The sequence below is a fragment of the Sus scrofa genome, chromosome 1, assembly GCF_000003025.6.
Source record: "Sus scrofa isolate TJ Tabasco breed Duroc chromosome 1, Sscrofa11.1, whole genome shotgun sequence".
NCBI classification, from domain to species: Eukaryota; Metazoa; Chordata; class Mammalia; order Artiodactyla; family Suidae; genus Sus; species Sus scrofa.
The window spans coordinates 235,676,224-235,695,546 of record NC_010443.5 but is presented as its reverse complement, the minus strand read 5'-3'; the positions used below and the strand labels follow the sequence as shown (position 1 = coordinate 235,695,546).

The 19,323-nt window shown below is 43.1% G+C and overlaps 2 protein-coding genes across 4 annotated transcripts in view; both read left to right on the top strand.

The window, feature by feature from the left end:
* Positions 1 to 19,323, top strand: part of LOC100525024 (protein FAM205A-like) — a 161,341-nt gene that overhangs the window by 101,657 nt on the left and 40,361 nt on the right. The window lies entirely within an intron of this gene.
* On the top strand, positions 8,126 to 18,018 carry FAM205C (family with sequence similarity 205 member C). The gene is made up of 5 exons (XM_021085109.1): positions 8,126 to 9,423; positions 10,209 to 10,254; positions 10,765 to 10,825; positions 11,774 to 12,332; positions 15,345 to 18,018. The coding sequence occupies exons 1-5, from the start codon at positions 9,280 to 9,282 to the stop codon at positions 15,807 to 15,809; spliced, it is 1,275 nt and encodes a 424-aa protein (XP_020940768.1). The 5' UTR covers positions 8,126 to 9,279; the 3' UTR covers positions 15,810 to 18,018.

The following is a 19,323-nucleotide window of genomic DNA, read 5'->3' as shown; positions in this document are numbered from 1 at the left end:
CTGGTCAGAAGGCACTGAGCCTGTAGTCAAGCCAGGAGTATGAATGGGGCAGTCTCAGATTCTGATGTCACTGGGCTATGTCAGCCTGATGCCTGTTGCCCCTGGAGGATATACCCGATGAGAAACAGTGATATACCTGATGGCACTGGACACCTTTGAACCGAGCTCTGCACTTTGGCTCCTGTTTTAGAATCATTTTATTACTGTGGCCCTTTTTTTTCCCAAAGAAGATTGGACAGATGAGTAGTCTGAAATTTCGAACATCTTATTATAATCATTTGGTTTGTCTGTATCCTTTCAACTTGATTGAATTGAAAGTTGCGTAGCTTAGTGGAGCTTAGAAACAAACTTTTAAAAAATGATTTTTATTTTTTCCAGTATAGTTGGTTTACAGTGTTCTATCAATATAAACAAATTTTTTATCAATCACTAAGTTGCTTTGTGCCCTCAGGTAGTGTGACTTTACAGGTGATTCAGTTTCCTCTTTTATAAATGGGATAACAATACCCGAGTCTGGTTGATGGTAAGGACTGAATGATGAGACCTGTCAAGGGCATGGCACATGGTGATTTTTCTTGGTCAGGGTTAATTCCCCTTTCTTCCTTGTGCTCCTGAATTCTTAACTTCTGTTTATAGATCACCATGTAAGTTAGGTCATTGCCAGAGATGGCCAAACTCACTGTAGGAGGACTTTTTATAATGTCATCTGCAGAAGTTTCTTTAAATTTTATGTGTCTTTTGTTATCATCTCTTCACCTCTCCCAGTGAGAGCTCTTTTCCTTTTCTTAACTGAAATCTGTCATAAATAGGAATTAAATTTCAGAATACTTAGGAGCATTTCTTTAGATGGGGAAAAAAGCTGTAGATCCTGAAAACATTTTTGAAAGTATGACTGAAATTTCATCTTTAAGGAGTTTCTTTTAGACATGTTATTTAAGGCACACTGAAATGTAATTATTTTCATTGGTTGAACATAGAACTTTCATTAATATTTAACAGAATAACACATTTTGTATAAGATAACAATGAATTGTAAATACTGTGTTTTATTCTGCTGTACTGTGCAAGTCTGAGCACAAGAATAGCCACAAATCATATGTATTTATAAAGACATTTTTCCCACAGTCAAATGCCTGTTTTTTTTGTTGTTGTGGTAAAATGCACATAACATAAAATTTACCATTTTGGAGTTCCTGCCATGGTGCAATGGGATAAGCAGTGTCTCTGGAGCACTGGGACACAGGTTTAATCCCTGGCCTGGCATAATGGGTTAAGAATCTGGCACTGCCACAGCTGTGGTGTAGATTCACCATTTTAATCATTTTAAGTATACAGCTCACTGGCATTAAGTACATTCATATTGTTGTGTCCCTAGTCCATTTAAAATTAATATTTGTATATATTGAGAGTAATGGATTGAAATTGTTTTTGTACGTATTGATATCAATTATTCCAAAATCATTTGCTGAAAAGACTTTTCTTTTCCTACTGAGTTGCTCTTCCACCACTATCAAAAATCATTTGTTCATGTGTGGGGGGTCCATTTATGGACTCTGTTCTGTTCCACTGGTTTATTTATCAATATTTATGCCAGTACCACACTGTGTTGATTAACATAGCTTTATTGACTATTTTTTATGATTTTTATTTTTTCCGTTATAGTTGGTTTAGTGTCCTGTGAGTTTTCTACTGTACAGCAAAGTGACCTAGTCTCTCTCTCTCTCTCTCTCTCACACACACACACACACACACATACATTCTTTTTCTCACATTTTCCTCCATCATGCTCCATCACAAGTGACTAGATATAGTTTCCAGTGCTATATAGCAGGATCTCATTGCTTATCCATTCCAAAGGCAATAGTTTGCATCTATGAACCCCAGATTCCCAGTCCATCCCACTTCCTCCCTTACCCCCTTGGCAACCACAAGTCTGTTCTCCAAGTCCATGATTTTCTTTTCTGTGGAAAGGTTTATTTGTGCCATATATTAGATTCCAGATATATGTGATATCATATGGTATTTGTCTTTCTCTTTCTGACTTACTTCACTTAGTATGAGAGTCTCTAGTTCTATCCATGTCGCTGCAAATGGCATTATTTATTTATTTATTTTTATAGCTGAATAGTAGTCCATTGTGTATATATACCACATCTTTTTAATCCATTCATCTGTTGATGGACGTTTGGGTTGTTTCCATGTCTTGGCTATTGTGAAGAGTGCTTCAGTGAACATATGGGTGCATGTGTATTTTTCAAGGAAAGTTTTGTCCGGATATATGCCCAAGAGTGGGATTGCTGGGTCATATAGTAGTTCTCTATTTGGTTTTCTGAGGCACCTCCATACTGTTTTCCATATGTGGTTGTATCAATTTACATTCCCACCAACAGTGTAGGAGGGTTCCCTTTTCTCTGCACCCTCTCCAGCACTTGTTATTTGTGGACTTATTAATGATGGCCATTCTGACTGGTGTGAGGTGGTATCTCATAGTAGTTTTGATGTGCATTTCTCTAATAATCAGTGATGTTGAGCATTGTTTCATGTACTTGTTGGCCATCTGTATATCTTCTTTGGAGAAATGTCTATTCAGGTCTTCTGCCCATTTTTCCAATGGGTTGTTGGCTTTTTTTGCTGTTGAGTTGTGTAAGTCGTTTGTGTATTTTAGAGATGAAACCCTTGTTAGTTGTATCATTTGAAACCATTTTCTCCCATTCCATAGGTTGTCTTTTTGGTTTTTTTTTTTTAAATAGTTTCCTTTGTTGTGCAAAAGCTAATATAGCTTTATAAGAAGTCTTCCAATCAGGTAGTATTGTTCTCTGGTGGCTGTCGAGTGAGCATGCTGAACCATAACCACTTGATATAGGTCCCCAGAACTTTGTTACTTTGGAGAAAGAATTCAGCAAAGAGACTGAGGGTAGTGAGGCAATTAAGTGTTTATTTAAAGAGGGAAGAGAGAGAAAATAGATGCGGAGAAAATCTCCGCAGGCACAGGCAGGCTGGGGATGTGTGGAAAAGGAGGGAGAAAGACAGAGATACAGAGAAAAAAAGCAAGAGAGGAAGAGAGCATCATGTGCTTTGGAGGTCCTTTAAATCATTTATATGGGTCAGTCCTTCCCGGCTTTCTTTGACGAATCGCCTGCTTGTATCGCTTTGGCCTGACTCAGAGCCTGCCCTCAGGATGGATTTTAGCACAAGGGTCTCTGGGAAGTTGACGGAAAGTGCTATGGTCTGGTGCCCCTCCTTTCTCTGACCCCTGAGGAAGCTTTCTGCAAGTGTGTAGTTCCAGAGGTCTCCTTTACCTCAAGAATGAGAAGTAGATGATCTCTATTATCCAAGCAGGATGCAGCCTTTATCTTGAAGTTATCTGTGCAGGGGGAACAGATTATAGTCACTGCTGTGGCTGAGGTTTGATCCCTGGCCTGGGAAATTCCTCATGCCATAGGTGTGGCCATCCAAAAAAGAATCACTCTCAAAAAAAGAATGTAAAAAACCTTTGCTCTGGGATAAGAACAGACATACAGATCAACAGAACAGAATAAAGAGTCCAGAAATAAACTGATACGTATGTGATTAATTAATTTATGATAAAGGAGGAGTTCCCATCATGGCTCAGTGGTTAATAAGCCCAACTAGCATCCATGAGATGACGTGGGTTCGGTCCCTAGTCTTGCTTAGTAGGTTAAGGATCTGGTGTTGACTTGAGCTGTGGTGTAGATTGCAGCCACCGCTTGGATCCTGTGTTGCTGTGGCTCTGGTATAGGCTGGTGGCTATAGCTCCGATTGGACCCCTAGCTTGGAAACTTCCATATGCTTGGGTGCAGCCCTAAAAAGACAAAAAAAAAAATTATGATAAAGGAGCCAAGAATATGGGGAAAGAATAGTTTCTTCAGTAAACTGTGCTAGGAAAACTGGTCATTTATATGTAAAAGAAATAAAACTGGACCCCTATCTTACCCCTAACACAAAAATCAGCTCAAAATGGATTAAAGACTCAATTCTAAGACTTGAAACCATAAAACTCCTAGAAGAAAACAGGGAGTAAACTCTTTGAAATTAGTCTTAGTAGTGATTTTTTTTTTTTTTTTTTGCATTTGACACCTGGAGCATAGGAAACAAAAGTAAAAATAAACAACTGAGACTATGTGAAAGTACAAAGCCTCTGCATAGCAAAGGAAACCATTAACAAAATGAAAAGGCAACCTATAGGATGGGAGAATATATTTATAAACCGTATGTCTGATAAGGGCTTAATATCCAAAGTATATAAACTCATACAACTCAAAAGCAAAAACCAAACAATCCAATTAGAAAATGGGCCGAGGGCCTGAAAAGACAGTTATTCAAAGAAGACATACAAATGGCCAACAGTGTATGAAAAGGTGCTTGACATCACTAATCATCAGGGAAATGCAAATCAAAACCGTGATGAGATAACAACTCACTCCTGTTGGAAGGGCTGTCCTCTAAAAGCAAGAGATAACAAATGCTGGGGAAGATGTGAAGCAAAAGGAGCCCTTGTGCAGTGTTGGTGGGAATGTAACTTGATGCAGGCACTATGGAAAACAGTATGGAGGGTACTCAAAAAGTTAAAAATAGAACTACCATATGATCCAGCAATCCCATTTCTGGTTATATATCTGAAGGAAATGAAATCACTATCTCCAAAAAATATCTGTACACCCATGCTCATTGCAGCATTATTTATAAAAGCCAAGGCATGGAAACAGCCTAAGCATCCATTGACAGATGAATGGATATGGGTGATGTTACGGAATATTTTTCAGCCGTAGAAAAGAAGGAAATCTTGCTGTTTGCAACAACATGGATGGACCTTGACAGCATTATGCTAACTGAAGTAAATCAGATAGAGAAAGACAAATACTCAGTGATCTCACTTATATATGGAGTCTAAAAAAACCAAACTCATACATTCAGAGAATGGATTGGTGGTTGCTAGTGGTAGAGAGTGGGGTTGAAGGAAATGGGTGAGGATGGTCAAAATGTACAAAATTAAAGTTATGATTAATAGGTTCCAGGGGTCTAATGTATAACATGGTTACTGTAGTTTTATGTATCTGAAAGTAGATCCTAAAAGTTCTTATTACAATAAAAAAAATTGTATCTGTGAAATAATAGATGTTAACTTACTGTGGTAATTATTTCACAGTATCTACATTCATCAAATTATTATCTTGTTCAGCTTAAACTAATACAATGCTTTATGCCAGTTATATCTCAGTAAAACTAGAGTGGGGTGAAGAACTGTTGCTCCCAAATAAATATACACCCAGAGTCCATGCTCTATTGCTTGAGGATTATTTTTGACCCTTATTTAATGTATAGATTGCTAGACCTGCACCTAGAGATTCTGATTCATTAAGTCTGGGGTGAGGCCAGGAAATCTATGTTTTTATAAGCCTCCCAGCGATTCAGATGTACGGCCAAGATTGAGAGCCACTGTAACAGATGGCCTTTTAAAGTTCCTGCCCCAGTCCTCAGACTCATTGGGTGGGCACTTGCTGCCCTCTAGTGCCTCTAGCTTCTTGCTACACTTCTACATAGTGTAGTCAGCTGCTGCGAGAATGCTGGTGGTCTTGTTGCCTGATAGTGCTCTGGGGCTTCCTGTCTAACTCCCTGTTCATTGTGGACATTAATAAAAAATATGTATAAAAGCATTTCTGATTGTCAGCAACTGTGCCTCTCTGTCCCCATCACCTGAGGCATCTGAGGTGTTCACTAGTGTTTTCTGAGAATGAGGCACAGGAAAATTCCTTCGTAAGACTTGTGTAGAGTAAGAAAATAAAATCAGTGGCCTGTTAGGATTTCTCTTTATGGGCCTATGATAAGACTCATAGTACATATGAATCAGATATCATGAACAGTTTTCTGAAAAAATACTCTATTATTGTGGTATTATCATGGAAGTATCATGGTCTGGCTTTAGCAAGTTTTTTCTGAAAACAGACAAAGCTAAATCCTTTACAGTTTGTGTAGCCCTCTAAAGTCCACAGAGGCCTTTAATGTACTTCATCTCCTTTGTTTGTTCGCTGTAAACTGTGAGACAGGCAGGACAAATGTGAAGGTCCATATCCATGTCATTAAACGACAGTGTGTTCTTTATTTTTTTTTATTTTTATTTTTTTGTTTGTTTTTTTTGTTTGTTTGTTTGTCTTTTTGCTGTTTCTTTGGGCCGCTCCTGCGGCATATGGAGGTTCCCAGGCTAGGGGTCTATTCGGAGCTGTAGCCACTGGCCTACGCCAGAGCCACAGCAACTCGGGATCCGAGCCGCGTCTGCAACCTACACCACAGCTCACGGCAACGCTGGATCGTTAACCCACTGAGCAAGGGCAGGGACCGAACCCGCAACCTCATGGTTCCTAGTCGGATTCGTTAACCACTGCGCCACGACAGGAACTCCGACAGTGTGTTCTTTACATGATTATGCCCTTTAGGAAGATGCTGATCCCACTGTCCTGTCCACACAAGGATCCTCCATCTGTGGGTACCAAATCAATAAATGAACCTTTACTAAAGGCCTACTCTGCAAAAAGGCTTAAGAATGTCTTTGGCTTTTAACTCCTTAGCTCTGAGACAGAGAAGCAAGGGCTGGGTCAGCTGCTTTAGGGGAGTTTTCAGCAGATGGTTTTAATGGCTTTGTGGGATGACAGTGACAGGATCACCTGTAAGGTAAATAGTGTACTGGTTGGAGCTGGTACCAGGTTTGCCAGATTTGATGATTTTTGTCTGGGGCAAGAGGTCAGGCTAATGGGAGACCGAGAAATGTTGCAGCAGCAGCTGCAGGAAGCAGGAGCTGGTTGGGTAGGAGATACAGTGTTCTGTGCAACTCATCTTCATCCCATTAGTAACCCTAGGGTTCTGGGGATTCTTGAATATACGACATCTGACGCTGGACCCCTAAGACAGAAGTTTTTAAATCACATATATTCACTGTCCCAGGGAGGAGGACACCAAACACCAATCAGTGCCACAATGAGTCAGGTTAACGGGAGTCTGAGAACCTTTGCAGCAGCATAGAGGCCAGCACAGCTGCAGGAAGCAGAAGCTTGGCTGGGTAGGATTAATAACTGTAATAAAAGATTCAAGCCTCTTTGTAGGTATCTTGATCTCTGCTGTTAACCTGATGCAAGCTTCTTTAAAATTGATTATTGTTAACCTGTTATTCAGTGCTCTTTAGTTGGAATAGTCTTCTCATTCCTATGTTATGGGATTTATAAGTTCAGGAAAGATGTTGACATGTCTCAAATTCATCCCATCTTTAGGTTGAGACTCTTCTTAAATGATCTTAAATGTAAGGATCTATTTCATTTTTATTGTTATATAAAAAAAGGACATTTAAGTAAAAACATTCACTAATCTACTTCTTTGCCAAATCATTTTCATTTTTATTATTATTTTTTAATTTACTTTTTATTTTTTTGGTCTTTTTGCTATTTTGTGGGCCGCTCTCGCAGCATATGGAGGTTCCCAGGCTAGGGGTCGAATCAGAGCTATAACTGCCAGCCTATGCCAGAGCCACAGCAACGCAGGATCCGAGCCGCGTCTGCGACCTACACCACAGCTCACGGCAACGCCGGATCGTTAACCCACTGAGCAAGGGCAGGGATCGAACCCACAACCTCATGATTCCTAGTCGGATTCGTTAACTGCTGTGCTACGACAGGAACTCCCCAAATCATTTTCAGAGTGTTCTTCCTTATTGTTAAAAAATCCTTCATGCTAATGATTTTTTTTTGCCTTTTATTTCTTTATGGTAAAAATGCTCAACATAAGCTTTACTATTTTAACCACTTTTTTCCTATATATATATTTTTTTTCTTTCTTCAAAAAAATTTTTATTAGAGTTGATTTACAATGTTCTGTAAATTTCTGCTGTACAGCTAAGTGACCCAGTTACACACATAAACATTCTTTTTCTCATATTATCTTCCATCATGTTCCATCACAAGTGATTAGATATAGTTCCCTGTACTACACAGCAGGATCTTATTGCTTATCTACTCCAAATGCAATAATTTGCATCTACTAACCCCAAACTCCCAGTCCATGCCACTCCTCCCTTCCCCCTTGGCAATCACAATTCTGTTCTCTATGTCCATGAGTCTGTTTCTGTTCAATAGATAGGTTAATTTGTGCCATATTTTAGATTCCACATATCAGTGATATCACATGGTATTTGTGTTTCTCTTTCTGACTTCACTATTTTAACCACTTTTAAGTGTACATGTCAGTAACACATTAACTGTGATTTAAGTACACTCACAGGGTTGTGCAATCATCATCATCCATTTTCAGAACTTTTTCTCATCCCATCAGAAACTTCATACCTGATAAATAATTCCCTACACTCCTCTTTCCCAGTTTCTAGTAAGGCTGGTTCTTAATTCAACTCTTAGTAAGGTAAGTTCTTGATTGTGAATTAATCTTGTCTTTGAAACTAGATTTTTAAGTGTCTTGAGAGCGGCAGGTAACATAACTCAAATGTCTCTGTACCTTTGACACTGTCCAGCTTAGGGATCAGCACAAATTGTTGTCTCATCACATCTGTTCAGTGGTGGACTGGGTGTTGGAGGAGGGGCCAATAGGCTATTCAGAGATTTTGAGCCTAAGAACTTCGGGAGTGTGGGACTGCTCTCATCAGGCCAAAAACTTCTTAGGAAAGTCAGAAATCCTGGAGTCTTGGAAACGTATCACAATGTCAATAGGGGTCACGAAGTTGATGTTAATATATGAATCAGGGAGTTCCTGCTGTGGCTCAGTGGGTTAAGAATCTGACTGCAGTGGCTCAAGTGGCTGCAGAGGCACAGATTTGATCCTTGGCCCAGTGCAAGTGGGGTGAAGGATCCACTGTTGCCACAGCTATGGCATAGGTTGCAGCTGTGGCTCAGATTTCAGTCCCTGGCCTGGGAACTGCCATATGTCATGGGTGCAACCATAAAATGAATATATGGACATAGGAGTGGTGGGTATTGTGGTATTAGAGCATGAAAGAGTATTTGCTTCCTGCACCTTAGACAACCCATACAGACCACCAGACACTCTTATCTGAACACTGTGTTATATGAGCTTCTCTAAGACAAGTAAGGTCTGTGATGCCCACGTGTGACTTGGGAAACAGGAGGCCTTTGTGATGCAGTCTGGTGGTCTAGTTCTGTCCTCTGTGAGGCAGACATGATAGGTCTAGAATTTGTAGGCACTGGGTTCTAAGACCCTGAAAGCCTAGGAAGCCTAGGAAGAGGGATGGCTAGTGAGGTTTAGATTATGTTGAGCCCTACCTTTATTCTGTGGGATGTTGGATATCCCTTTTACACTTATGGCTCCATCCTTATTATTGCATTAATTATTTGGCAAGTGAGAAAGAATCACCGAGATTTAAGGGTGGGACCTAACAGGAGCTGCTGCCGGGTAGGGAAACACTATGACCATGACTGAACTGATTGTTTCATACAAAAAGATTTTGTCCCATCACTGTTTCTTTTTACCCTTAGCCCTGCTTTTTTTTTTTTTTTTTTTTTTGTTTTTGGCTTTTTAGGGCAGCACTGGTGGCATATGGAGGTTCCAAGGCTAGGGGTTTAATTGGAGCTGTAGCTGCTGGCTTACACCGCAGCCACACAATGCAGGATCTGAGCTTCGTCTGCGACCTACAACACAGCTCACGGCAACACCAGATCCTTAATCCACTGAGCAAGGCTAGGGATCAAACCTGCAACCTCATGGTTCATAGTCGGGTTCTTTTCTGCTGCTCCATGATGGGAACTCCTGCTTTTTTTTTTTTTTTTTTTTTTTTTAATGGAGGAAGTTTCCTCACTGGATCCCAGAATAGCCTCATATTTGGGTGATTCTTCTGATTGGTAGACATTTAGTCTTGGGTGGCTGCAGTCCTTTAGATATTAGACCATCCATCCTTTACTATGTTTCCCCCTTTCTCCTGTCTCATTTTGATCTCCCCATAGAACTTGTTCAGGGCATGGGGGTGGAAGTATAGAGTAAGAAGAGCCTTGAAATTATTCAGAAATAAGAAGAGCAAGGAAAAGATGGTGTGAAAAAGATAGAATAGGAAAGAGAAAGGTAGGAGAATGTATAAAATAGGAATACAGAAACATTGGGAAGTATTTGCAGGTTTTGTCTTAGGTTAGACATGAAAAGAAAAGGGTGCCTCAGCTTCACACTTAAACTCTTTTGTCTTTAAGCGTCACCGGAGAGTCAAACAAAGGGCTAAAGATAAAACGTCAAGAGGTAAAGTCTCAGTCTCTGCTCTGACATCCCTCCCCTGGGCGTGAGGTACCCATGGACCTGGTACTCAATGACCCCTGGTGTCAGGAGCCAGGTGCTCTAAGCACTGAAGGCTCTACTTCCCCAAGTTGACAGATTCTCCCAGAAGACTCTTTTGGGTGGGAAATGAGAGCCTGAGGATGTTCCCAAATTCCCCACCTTAGCCCTGGGAATAGAGAGTGAGGAAGTAGGGGAGATGTCTGTAACTGTGTCACTTCCTAGTTTTATGACCCATTGGAAGTCACCTCATCTCTCAGTCTTTTTATCCATAAAAAGGGCATCTGATGATCCTGTCTCACTCACAGTGTGGTTGTGAAGGTCAAATGAGATTAGGCCCAGGAGAGCACCTGATACATGTCTCAGAGCACTGTCTGTGGAGTTTGCAGTCTCCTCTCCCTCGAAGGCCTTCAGCTTGCTGCAGGAGGTTCCTGAACCCTCTCCCGTTGCATGTAACACTGTCTCCTGGTTTCTCAGCTAGGAGACTTTCCCGGAAAGAAGCTGAGAAGCCGTGGGAGCTGCTCTCTGTCATGAGAAGGTGACCTCTTGCTCTTTGCCGTGTCCCAACTCCCAGACTGGCCTGTGATGATTTCCCTGCTTGGCGTGGGGCAGGGTAGGGAAGAAAGAGAGTGGCTGGGAGGGAGCCAGACACGGTGGAGCCTGGCGTACTGGTTGAGAGGGTTGCCAGAGGAGGAAGTGAGGTCAGCTGTCTCAGGAGAGAGGTGTCTTCCAGTTGTGCTCTGTGCTGGGCTCACAAAGGTCCTGGAATCCAGGATTTGACTAGTGCAGCATTTAGCTGTGTGGGTTTGTGCTCAACCACAAGACGAGTTATCTGGTCACGAGAATGGATAATTAAGTGCATAGTCAGTCATCGTAGCCATGCTGTCTTTACAGCTGCCCCCTTTCAAGGGCAGCTCCCTGGGCCCTGCTGACGTTACCTGCACTGGTTCTGTCTTCAGGGAGGCCGGTTCCTGGGACGGCCCTCAGGCAGGAGCTTGTCATATTATCCCCTTCTTAAGATCTCTAGAGAATGAGGATTGGCTGCCGAGGGATGTTGTGTACACCCTGTTATCCCTGATATGCAGAGTTCCCACAGGACCTGGTATTTGGGACTTCCTCTCCCACAGTTTGGAAAACCTGAATACCGGGCTGTAGCTTCCTTAGCCCCAAATGAGACCAACTCACCAGGTCTGACCTGGTGATGTTCTTGGTGCTGCCCCATCTGGCTGGTGCCCTTCTCCCAGTTCAGCTTCTCAACACAGGTCAGCAGAGAACTCACCCACCTCCCAGCCTCTCATGGCTCTGCATTCCCATCAGTTGTCTGAGACCTTGCCCAGTTTAGCCAGGCTTAATCTGCTGAATATTTCTAGAGAAATGCCATGGCAAAAAACCTGGGGATATAATCCAGAGCTCACAGGCCTGTCACTTGCCAAGAGGCCGGTGTCACTCCATCAGTAACGAACAGTTGCCTGTTTTCCCTTCCCAGCCAGGACTGGCTTCCTCAGGAGGGGAGTGTGCGGCAGCTCCTGTGTGCAGATCCCTGCTGCCAAATCTGCAATGATGTGGCTCTGGAGATTCAACAGTTGATATTGGGTGAGAGTAGCCTGACCACGCCTACTTCATCGGGGCCATCACATGGCTCCTCTTGCCTCGATATTTTGTCCCTGTCTAGTCTCTGTTTTGGGCAGAGTCAGCATTCCCTGCATTCCAAAGAGCTTTCACGTCCATCAGCAACCCGCACGGTGTCACAGCTAACAACTCAGAAATCCTTAACCCAGTTAGCTGCCAAGTCAACTGTCAAGTCAGCCACCAAGTCAGCCAGTGCAGTCACCATCCATGATTACTGGGCTGACCACCAACAGCTAAGGCAGGGATTTCAAGGGCCAGATGTGCCCTGGGATGCTGGAGTTTTGTCTTCTTCAAGCGTTGAAGAGCCTAGGATTCATCGAGACAAGAAGAGCAATACTAAATGTGTCCCAGAGAAACAAGGTCAGCAGCCCTTTCTTTCTCTGAACTCAAAGCTTACAAACCTAAAATACCCCATGGCTTGAAGTTCCTGTGTCCCCAAATCCTTGAGGTATCTTTAAATTCTTGTATGTAAATGCATGTGTTTAGGGCCCCCACAATCTGAGGAAGATTCCTGTTTTCCTATCATACTGCCCCCCCACCCCCCTAGCATTTTCCAAGTCTGGGGGCAAATACTACCATTTCTTTCATCATGAATGCTACCTCTAAGGCTTCTGTTGAAAAGATAGGCTTTTAGCTCCCTGACCTGGAGTTCATGGGCGTTAAGCCAGCCCATCCAAACTGTTTTCAAGGATTTACTATGTACCCAGTGTAGATGTCACTGCCAGTAAACCCCAAACTCCATAGCTCTGGATCTGCCAGGTTTCAGTTTCTAGGTAATCTCTATCCATTGTCTGGGGGAACCATGAGCCCTCAGTGTGCTCTATGCAGCAGAAACACAGCTACCTTTCTATGGTTTCTCTTTTCTGCACATAAGTCCCTGGTCCATCCCTAGACATCTTGTCACAAAAGGGGAGCCCATTCTCTTTTTTTCCAGTGATGTCTTAATCTCCAAACTGTCTAAAGTCTCCTCCACCTCAGTTAGACCCACCTTCTTCCCACATTCCTGCATTTGGGCTTCTCTCTCAATCAACAAACCTATATCAGTGTCCGATTTCTGAATCTGACCGACTGTGAAGCCTTGCTCTGGTAGTCCTGGCTTCAGTGGGGCTTGCAGCTCTTGCCCAGAGATCTCTGTAGATACAGAAAATCATACAGTACAAACCCTGAGACATTCTGAAGCCAGTCTCCTGAGACCTAGGGGCCTACCTGTTTGGGGAAGCCCATTTCAAGCCTTAAGAATGAGGTAGTAGAGTTCCCGTCGTGGTAGAGTGGAAACAAATCCGACTAGGAACCATGAAGTTGTGGGTTCGATCCCTGGACTTGCTCAGTGGGTTAAGGATCCGGTGTTGCCATGACCTGTGGTGTAGGTCATGGATGCAGCTCGAATCTGATGTTGCTGTGGCTGTGGCCAGCAGCTATAGCTCCGATTAGACCCCTAGCCTGGGAACCTCCATATGCCGTGGTGTGGCCCTAAAAACACCCCCCCCCAAAAAAAACTCCCCCAAAACAAAAAGAATGAGGTAGTATTTTCCTGGGGCATTCCCTGAGCTGCTGGAGTTCCACCTTCAGAAGTGGTTGATTTAGCAGGTTGTTTTGCCATTGCTAGGGCCTTCCCCAGGAGATCCAACAGCCCATCCATTTGCTTTTAATCCCCTGCTGACTGTCAGCTCCTGTCCCAGTGCAGCATACTGTCCAGAGTGAGTGTCCTATAACCTGCAAACCTAGAGGCCAGAGGGGATAGTGACCTCTTCTGATTTATTGAGGCCAGTGGAGCCAGTCCACAGTGGTTGCCCAGACCAAGGCAATGTTGTAGAGCCATATTGTATAAAAATGTGAGAAGATCTACTAGAAGATTGTTCCTGCCCACATCTTCAGGTGTTAGGACTCAAATCACTGGTTTTGAAGAATTCCAGGGGCCCAGGCAGCAACTCAGTTCCCTTGCACCCCAGAAAGTAAGCCCTTAGACATAGGGGCAGCAGTCAGTCCCTACATGGATTCGGGAGTGACACCCTGAGTACTGACAGGCCTTAACCAGTAGCAACAAGTCTCTCCAGATGCTATACTGATCACCTAGATTAGTACGTGCCTGGGTGCCCTCCTGGGGAGCCTTTGAAAAACTGGAGATATGTTTTGGCTTTCCTGTCAGAGTTGCAGGCTCTTTGTTTTGTGGTGCTCTCCAAGGCCATGGCCCTGGCATTCACTAGCTAATCTCCAGTCACAAAGATGATGGCTAGGCCTTTTGGGGGCCCAACAGAGCCTCTGGTCAATCTCATATAAGCAGCATGTGTGATTCCTGGGCCAGGCTTTCAAGATGCCAGTGAGACTTGTGCAGACGGTGTACAAGCATTCCAGACTGAGGTACAGGTGAATGGAAATGGTGCCAATAGAGAGCCAAACAGATCCTGTTAGCCGCTACTTGCTCGAGACACCCATTTTGGCCAAATTAAGTTTTCACCTGAAACAAGAATTCATAGAGATACTTTTGGGAAATACCATAAAGACAAAGGGGTCCAGGGAATAAATTGTGGCTGTCCTGAGGAATATCTGTGCCTCAGAGGCCTTTAGGAATCTAAACATCCAAAGGAAGACATTGCTTCAGGAACTTCCCATCCCACTGGGCATCCCATGTGCCTCAGAAAGAAAGGCTTGCAATTAAATTAAGGCAGTGCAGCAGAGCCAAAAGCAAGGCAGTTCTAGACCAGTCCTTATGGTTCTTCCCAATGGACCTCCCCATTGTTATCTCACAACCCAGTGGGGAAATGACAGAGGCCTGGGTGGTTTGTGTTCAGCTAGAGGCCAGAGTGAACAAACAACACCTGCCTGGAGGAGCCCTGAGCCTCAGGCCTCTGCAGAGGTGAGGACTACTCCCTGTGCCAGTAGGAAAAACAGAGGACCCAGGGAACTCAGAGCAGCAGAGAATCTCAGAGAAAGGGATGCAGCACCGAGTCTTTCTCCAACCAGAGAGAATATCTACTCTGCTGAGGGTCCAGATACTTAAAAGTAGAACCCCCCAGAGTCTCTGACTTCCCATATGTATCTCTAGGATCTTTCACAGAAAGAATTTTATTTTGGCCAGCATGGTGGTCTGGAGTGAATAGGGACTAGCAAGGATCTGTTTGGATCTTTATAGCCACCATCTCCATCCTCTCAGCTTAGTGCCTCCTGTTAGTACCTTCACCAGCTTCTTCCTTACCTTGAGTTCTGAGAGCATTCTTCAGGATTCTTTAGAGCAAAAGGACTAGATAAGAATGTTCTATAAGGTTGTTAGAGCAAGCTGAATACCCTCACCCAAACAAGGATTCCTGGGAATACTAAATCTGGAGTGTCCAGGGCTTATAGGAACAACTTGCTGGGTCAGGTTTTGCAACTCTAGCATTTGAAGGGGCCACATTTTTCGGATCCAAACTTTGTAGGGCCAGAATTTGTAGGGTCACACTTTCTGGGGCCAAAAGCTGCAGGGTCTGGCAAAGACAGCCAATACTCACAAGAGCCCTACCCTTCCAGAAGGTGCAGAAGCTGGCTTGGGAGATAAGACGAAGCACTTTCCACATTGGATTAACCCTGAGGTGAAAGGTCAAGGGCATAAGGAATCCGTTCTCCTCTCTAAGGATGAGAAAATGACCGAAACCAAGACAAAAAATGTTGAGAAGAGTCCACCTCCCACCAAACGCTCTGTGAAGGGAGCTAAGTCAGACAAGACAACAGAGGAGGAGGGCATGGCCTTCTTTGATGCCCTCCAGTGCCTAGACAATGAGTTCCAGCAACACTCCCTTCAGTCCAACCAATCTTGGTTCCTGCACCTTTCCCACAACAGCTCCAAGCACTGTCCTCAGCTGACTTCTGCCACTCAGCCAGAAAATACATCCCATGTCTCAACTGTCACCTCAGCATAAGGCACCTGCCTATACAAGGAGAATACCCAATCCAGGAAAAAGGAGTTCATAGGTTCCCAAACTTCTGCATCCTCCTGAAAAAGGCTGTTGTCATTTCCATTAATATGCAGGTGAGGCAGGAACCTCTCCAAATATACTCTATACTTCTAAGCAAAGAACCACCTGTTTGTGCCTCCTTATTTTCAATTTGGTGTGTGATGGAGAGAGTTGAGGCAGTAGATTGCACTTCCCATATGATATAGGAGCTCATACCTGTATTTCAGACGGGTCAGCATTCCATCCTGGACTATTTATAAAGGGATTTGGGCAGAGAAGGAAGACCCTCATCTAAGGTGCATTGAAGGTAAAGATCAGGCTTGACTTCTTCTATCATGGCTTCCCATGTTGTCTTTGAGCCCCAGAGGAGAAAAGTGTGCATGATGATAGTACAAGAAGTAATGGCGAGGAATCCAAGTGCATTTTTGACTCACATGCACAAATCATTGTTAACTTCTACCTATGCTCACAATCTGGAGGGAAGGTTTTAAGGAAGTATTACAGTATTCCAGTCCTTGAGAAGGTGCTTTGTGTTTATCAAAACCACATAGCTAATATGACAGATGTTAGAAACAAGTGATAAAATCTCTCCTCTCTGTTTGACATCCACTGCCTTTAAGATCCATGGAATAAATGCCTCCTAGAATGAAAATCAGTTGATAAGAATGTCCCCAGAAGAGTCACAGTAAAAATGACTTTGAGAGGCATCTTGCATTCAACAGTTGAAATATTTGAGTACTTAACTGAGTGCCAAGAACTAGGCCAGACACGCAGACACGACAGTTGCCTAAACACAGGCTTTTCCTCCATGGAGATGATTATCATATGGGATGGACAGTCTCACATGCCCAAATTGTCTAATCAAAGTGTATATGCTCAGATGTCCAATATTTATTTCAAAAGTGAACTTGTGATGCCCCTGACCACCACCACCATCCAGTCACACATACCAAATCTTCTGCCCCATCAGTTAATGGCACCTTTCTCTTGCCAGTTGTTCAGGCCCAAAACTTTGGTGTCTTCCTTGACTTTCATTTTTAACATTCTCTTATCGGTAAATTTTGTTGTCTCACCTTCAAAATTCAGAGCATGACCCCGTCTTACCTCCTCTGCTGCTACTAATACTTCAGTAGTTTCATAACTAATCTATTTGTTCCTGAGACCAAAGCTCAAACAGTCTGTTCTCAGCACAGAAGTCTTATAGTGCTCAGGGAGGGTCCTGGATGTAGAGATGGATAGATAGATAGATAGATCGACCGACTGACTGACCAACAGACAGACGGATAGATAGATGAGTATAAAACTATGAGACCAGATAAGGAATGGGTATAAATGAAGGAGAGATCTAAGGACTAGGCTCTGGGATCTGCCAACGTTAAGAAATTGGGAAGAAGAAGAACTGGTAAGCAGAGGAGACTGGGAAACAGGATCCAGGGAGGAAGGAAGAAATCAGAAGTGTGTGACGTACTGGCATGTTGCAAGGAGAAAGGGATGAGTTGCATGAAAGTTGTGAATTGGCCAACTAAGATGAGGATGAGGAGTTGACCAGTAGATTTAACAACACAGAGATCACTCATGGCCTTTAGAAGAGCAGACTCGTGTGTTGAGGGTGAAGGCATGACTGGAGTGGAGTCGAGAGAATGAAAGAGAAATTGGTGATAGCAAGTGTGCTCAATTCCTTCAGGGAAGTTTGTTACACAGAGGTGCAGAAAAATGGGGATAGAGCCTGTAGGAGGAAGTGGGTGGGACCCAGAGAGGTTTTTTTTTTTTTTTTTTTTTTTTTTTTTAAAGATGAGACACATAATGTGTTGGTTGTTGACAGAAGTGATGCATTTGAGGAGGGATAAACTGGTGATGCAGGAGAGCAAGGGTGGTGGTACACAGGTGATGGGATGGGAGTGAATGTCCAAGTCTTGGAAAAAGCACAGACACTTTACTGGAAGCTACTAGAGAGAAGGAAGAATTAATGAGATAGGACTTTGTGTATCAGGAGCAGCACTCTAGGTGATGTTTTTCTGCAGGGCACAGGGGCCGGCCCAAGCTCTCAGGCCCTTCTGTGCAGCTCATCTCTATATGCTGCGGGTGGCCAGCCTATGCCAGAGCCACAGCAATGCGGGATCCGAGCCGTGTCTGCGACCTACACCACAGCTCATGGCAACGCCGGATCGTTAACCCACTGAGCAAGGGCAGGGATCGAAACCGCAACCTCATGGTTCCTAGTCGGATTCATTAACCGCTGCGCCACGACAGGAACTCTGAGAATTCGGTTAGTTTTTATGGCTAAATAATATTCCATTGTAAATGTATATCACATTTCGTTTATCCATTTATCCCTTGATGAACACTTGGGTTGTTTCTACCTTTTGGTTGTTACAAAAAATACTGCTTTTGAACTTTGGAGTGCAATTATCTGTTTGAGCCCCCGATTTCAATTCCTTTGGGTAGATATCTAGAAGTGGAATTGTTGAATCATATGGTAATTCTGTTTACCTCTCAGAGGAACTGCTGCCAAATTGTCTTCCCCAGCAGCTGCACCACTTTTCATTCCCACCAGCAATGCGCAAGGGTTCCAGTTTTTCCACATACCCACCAATGCTTGTTTTATGGTTTTGTTTTGTTGTGTTTTAATAATAACCATCCTCATGAGTTTGGAATAATATTTTGTGGTTTTGATTTGCATTTCTTCAATAACTAATGATGTCAAGTATCTTTTTATATGCTTAATAGCTATTCACCTATCTTCTGTGGAGAAATATCTATTCAAGTTCATTGCTCATTTTTATTTATTTATATCTTTTTTTTATTTTTTGCCACACCTGTGGCATGTAGAAATTCTTGGGCCAGGGATCCCTGTACCACAGCAGTGACCCATGCTGCTTCAGTGGCAGCGCTGGATCCTTAACGCACTGTGCCACAAGAGAACTCCCCACTGCCCATTTTGGAATTTGGTTTTTGTTTCTTGTTTGTTGACCACTGATATTTTAATTGTCTCCATAATTTTGCCTTTTCCAGAACATCCCATAGTTGAAATTGTATGGTGGCCTTTTCAGATTTGCTTCTTTTGCTTAGCAATATGTATTTCCTGCATGTCTTAAATGACTTGATAGTTCATATATTTTTAATGCTAAATAATAATCTATTGTATAAATTTACCATGGTTTGATTATCTGTTCACCTGTTGAAGGATATATTGGTTGCTTCTAAGTTTTGGCAATTATGAAAAAAGATGTCGTAAACATATGTGTGCAGGTTTGATCTCTGGCCTCACTCAGTCAGTTAAGGATCCATCATTGCTGTGAGATATGGTGTAGGTTGCAGACGCAGCTTGGATCCTGAGTTGCTGTGGCTATGGCATAGGCTTGGATTTGACCCCTAGCCTGGGAACCTCCATATGCCATGGGTGCAGCCCTAAAAAGACAAAAAGACAAAAAAAAATAATAAAGAAAACCATATTTTATATGAGAGGCTGATCCTCTGA

What these genes read in the sequence shown, in the direction of transcription:
- FAM205C (XM_021085109.1), top strand. Translation starts at nt 9,280, where the DNA reads ATGTTGAGCCCTACCTTTATTCTGTGGGATGTTGGATATCCCTTTTAC. An exon ending in CTGCTCTCTGTCATGAGAAG is followed by an intron (nt 10,826 to 11,773) that starts GTGACCTCTTGC and finishes TTCCCTTCCCAG; the next exon opens with CCAGGACTGGCTTCCTCAGG. An exon ending in CAAACCTAAAATACCCCATG is followed by an intron (nt 12,333 to 15,344) that starts GCTTGAAGTTCC and finishes CAGAATTTGTAG; the next exon opens with GGTCACACTTTCTGGGGCCA.